Source organism: Solea senegalensis, linkage group LG16 (assembly GCF_019176455.1).
Source record: "Solea senegalensis isolate Sse05_10M linkage group LG16, IFAPA_SoseM_1, whole genome shotgun sequence".
NCBI classification, from domain to species: domain Eukaryota; kingdom Metazoa; phylum Chordata; class Actinopteri; order Pleuronectiformes; family Soleidae; genus Solea; species Solea senegalensis.
In genome coordinates, this window is record NC_058036.1 from 10862957 (window position 1) to 10867129 (window position 4173).

Genomic DNA, 4173 nt, shown 5'->3' on the forward strand with positions numbered 1-4173 from the left:
TTGGGTAAAAAAAAATAGGCTCGGCTCCTCCTCCTGTTAATGTAAACACTGATATATACAGTAGATTATGATGCCTTCACTTAAATAATCACATTACTTTGCAGGAACACCCTCTGACCGCCGGATTATCTTAATTCAATTAATTCTTAACACACACACACACACACACACACACGGATGTGTGTCCGCGCGGCAGGCAGCTGATCCTGGAGCAGCCCCGCATGCTCCGCAGTGACGTCAGCAGCGTATAAAAGCAGCGCTGCTCTCACATGGTCCCAGTTCACGCACCAGTCTCCGCAGAGTCTCTACCACCATGACGCAAATCTAACGAACTTGTTTTTTCTTACCGAGAACGGAAATCCTAAAACCATCGCGTTATTGTTGCTGTTGAGATTGCTGATATTATTGCTATTAGTACTATTATCATTTACCGCGCGCTTTTCCACCTTTCCCACACTTCTCTCCCCTCTTCTCCGGTGTGTGATGCCCGCCGGGATGTTCAGCATCGACAGCATCTTGTCCGGCAGACCGAGCTGCAAAGAGCCGCTGCTGCTGCACCGGAGCGGCCCAGTGGTGCTGTCCGCCGCCGGCCTCACGGATTCTATCTACACCGACTACAACGGACTGTACTCGGCCACGTGTGGACCTTCTCCTCCCGGGATTCAGTCTGTGAACGGGACCAGGATTGGATATAACGGCTACTACTACGGACAGCTTCAGGTCCAGAGCGCCGGAGGAGGAGGGCCGTCATGCTGCGGCTCTGTGCCGGGCCTCAGCCCGCAGCAGTGCCCCTGCATCCCCGCAGGTAGGACAACAAGCACAATGACACTTTTGATCTCACTCTTTACCAAACTTTTTACGCGCATGTAGACGCTTTTTTTTTTAATCCAGTTGATTTTAATGGTGACAAAAGCAAACGTGCAGAAATATGTAGTTACTGCCATTTTTTAATGACTTTGTTATGCACACGTTTGATAACTTTCGTTTTCTGCATGTTATTTCAAACAAAGCATTTAAAAATTAATTGATAAGCGGGACAAATATGCACATTACTAACTCACGCCATCGTGTCTCCCAGTGTATGGGGACAGTTAGTTCGTATTTTATTTTGAAAAAAAAGAGTCATTATTGTTTATACTAAAACAGGCCACTAAAGCTTTCTATATTGTTTATTGCACAATTCTTACAAAACTATCATTAAATTATTCCGCAGCTCAAATTCCTCTTTGAAATTATAATAACAATAAAATGAAACGTGAACAATTTAATTGAATTTTAGTGTCAAATGGTTAGGCCTCATTACAGTATTTCACACACTCACTATTTATGTCATTCGATGCCTTCGATGTCTTAATTGTATGCGGATGACACAAAGTGTTGTTATTTTATTATTATTTATATGAGTAGAATTAATAACAATAATAATAATAATGATGATGAAGTTGTTTCACGCATTTGACAGAATGGGTTGTTTTTACAGATTAATGGGAGTGTTTTCTTGCAATAATGAAAATGTCAATTGTTTTCGATTTTCGTTATAAGAAAATGTTCTTAAGATTTTTTTTTATTTTGGTACATTTTCCACGTTTATATGTTTTTATTACAAACTTGATGTCGTTGTTGTTATGTGGGCCCCAGGGAGTGTAGCTGCTAAATATAATATAATATAATATAATATAATATAATATAATATAATATAATATAATATAATATAATTGCGAATTGCTGGCTCAGAATTCCCAAGCAATACATAAATAAATAAATTAATAAATAAATACATTTAAAAAACAAAATCATACCAAAGTGTCCATATAGATCCCCTGTAATCTGCTATCATTATTAGTATTGTTTTATTATTATTAGTATTATTATTATTAGTATTATTATTATTAGTATTATTATTGTTATTATTATTATTATTATCATCATTATCATTATCATTATCATTACGCTGTGCTTTCCACTCATGTACTTGTGTCTCCGTCCTCTCCGTCCCCGGCTCTGCAGGCTACGACAGCCCGGGTTCGGTGCTCATCTCGCCGGTACCTCATCAGATGATGTCCTACATGAACATGGGCAGTCTGTCGCGCACCGAGCTACAGCTCCTCAACCAGTTGCACTGCCGCAGGAAGCGCCGGCACCGCACCATCTTCACGGACGAGCAGCTGGAGGCTCTGGAGGGACTCTTCCAGGAGACCAAGTACCCGGACGTGGGCACACGAGAGCAGCTGGCCCGCAAAGTTCACCTCCGAGAGGAGAAGGTGGAGGTCAGAGACTTTTCTTGTTATTATTCTTATTATTCACTGTCTATCATTTTCAGGAATTCTCAGGCGTTATCTGTGCTAATTTACAATAAATACAGTATTTTTTTACGTCTTATTGTGACAGTAATAGATGTCATGGCGACAGAAAATTCTTCAACTCATCAACACGTAAATGCAATAAATGTATAATTACTATTATTGGAGGCTATTATTGTAGCTTAATATGGGGGTTTCCTGTTTGATATTTTAATTATTTAAAGAAAATAATACACTAATTTGGATTCACAATTAAAGTTCTATTTTTTTTTTTATTTTAAAACAAACAACAAACACAATTGTAATTTGGAAATCACTTTATACATGTTTATGTTTTACCATGGCTATTTGGAGTGAAGTATTCAGCAGACAAATATGACACATCATTGAGAGCAAGTCATTTTTACGACGGGACATTTGAACGTAGCTCTAATGTGTGTGAATGGCTCTTAAATAAATACAGCAACGTGCTATTTAGGTTTGTATGTGTCTTCACCTCGAGAACAGAGAGAGTTGAGTCACAAAACGTGTAATATTAAATCTTATTTATTAAATCCGTTCAAGTACAGGACTTCCGTTTCGTTGTTCGCTGCGTCACAAATGAACACGCGACGTCTCGAGCGCAATCAACGCGATCCACATTCACTAAATCATTTGTTTTTGTTTTCATATTTTTTTTAATTAAAACGTTTACGGCAGAGCGTTCTGACTAAACATTTTGGCATCATGTGAATTTGTGCATGCGCTTCAAGTTTTCTTTTTTTTTTTTTAATTATTTTTGACGTGATTGCAAACGTTTTACAGACAATATTTCATTCACACGTGACCAGAATCACACATACATTTTTGTTTTATGTGATTTAATTATATATAATAATAAAACAGCTGTGCTGATCTCTGCCCTTGTCAAAGCATGCCAGTTCTGGACAAAATAAAATATAACTGCATTTGACAATGCATAAATTAAATTAAATCAATCCTGCACTCATGAAGAAGTCTGTGACACTATAGACAGTTAATATATCATGTATGGACACAGTGGACTGAATAAAGATCGATTTTCAATAACAAACAAAATATGTAATTTTCTCAATATTATGTTGGTCAAACATGTAATTATAGTATTCTCTTAGTGCCAGCCGGAGCCCCTATGGGGCCCTAAGCTGAATTAGATTTGGGGCCCTCTCCTTCCTTCCCTCCCTCCCACCAACTCAGTCACCTGTGCTTTACTACACTTTCATATTCAGAGTGGTGACACTGAACTTGAATTGAAAAAATAAAAATGCACAACATCAGATATTTAATTCCCTGCAAACTTAGTAAACCAGGTTAATTACTTTTTTTTAAATCAGTGGCCCCAAAGCTGTTCACCAAGTGACTAGTCTTTACCTTCAAGATTCGTGCTTACATATGGTTCTTTTTTTTTTCTTCTTAGGTTTGGTTCAAAAACAGACGCGCCAAATGGAGGAGGCAGAAACGGTCTTCATCAGAGGAGTCCGAGAATTCACAGAAATGGAACAAAACCACCAAAACGTCCGCGGAGAAAACCGAGGAGAGCAAAAGCGAGGTGGACTCAGACAGCTGATAGTCACAGAGACTGGAACAATACACACATGCGCGCACGCGTGTGTGTGTGTGTGTGTGTGTGTGTACACATTTAGTGGAAAGTCACGTGGACAGACATACAGTACATACATACATGCTGGTGGTGTGATGACACGTGTTGCCATGTTGCACAGCTGTACATATCTACATTTTATTATGGATTCCATGTGCTCTATTTATATTTAATTTAATTTTGTTTTTTTTTTTGTATAATATTAATTAAGGGAACGCGACTCTCCAGTGAACGGACACGTCTGAATATATCGCA

The 4173-nt window shown here is 38.5% G+C and overlaps 1 protein-coding gene across 1 annotated transcript; it reads left to right on the top strand.

Moving 5' to 3' along the window:
• The first annotated feature begins 300 nt into the window (after window positions 1-300).
• Window positions 301-3903, top strand: gsc (goosecoid). The gene is made up of 3 exons (XM_044047802.1): window positions 301-805; window positions 2008-2267; window positions 3736-3903. Exons 1-3 carry the CDS (start codon window positions 484-486, stop codon window positions 3883-3885), a joined length of 732 nt encoding a protein of 243 aa, XP_043903737.1. The 5' UTR covers window positions 301-483; the 3' UTR covers window positions 3886-3903.
• Window positions 3904-4173: the final 270 nt, after the last annotated feature.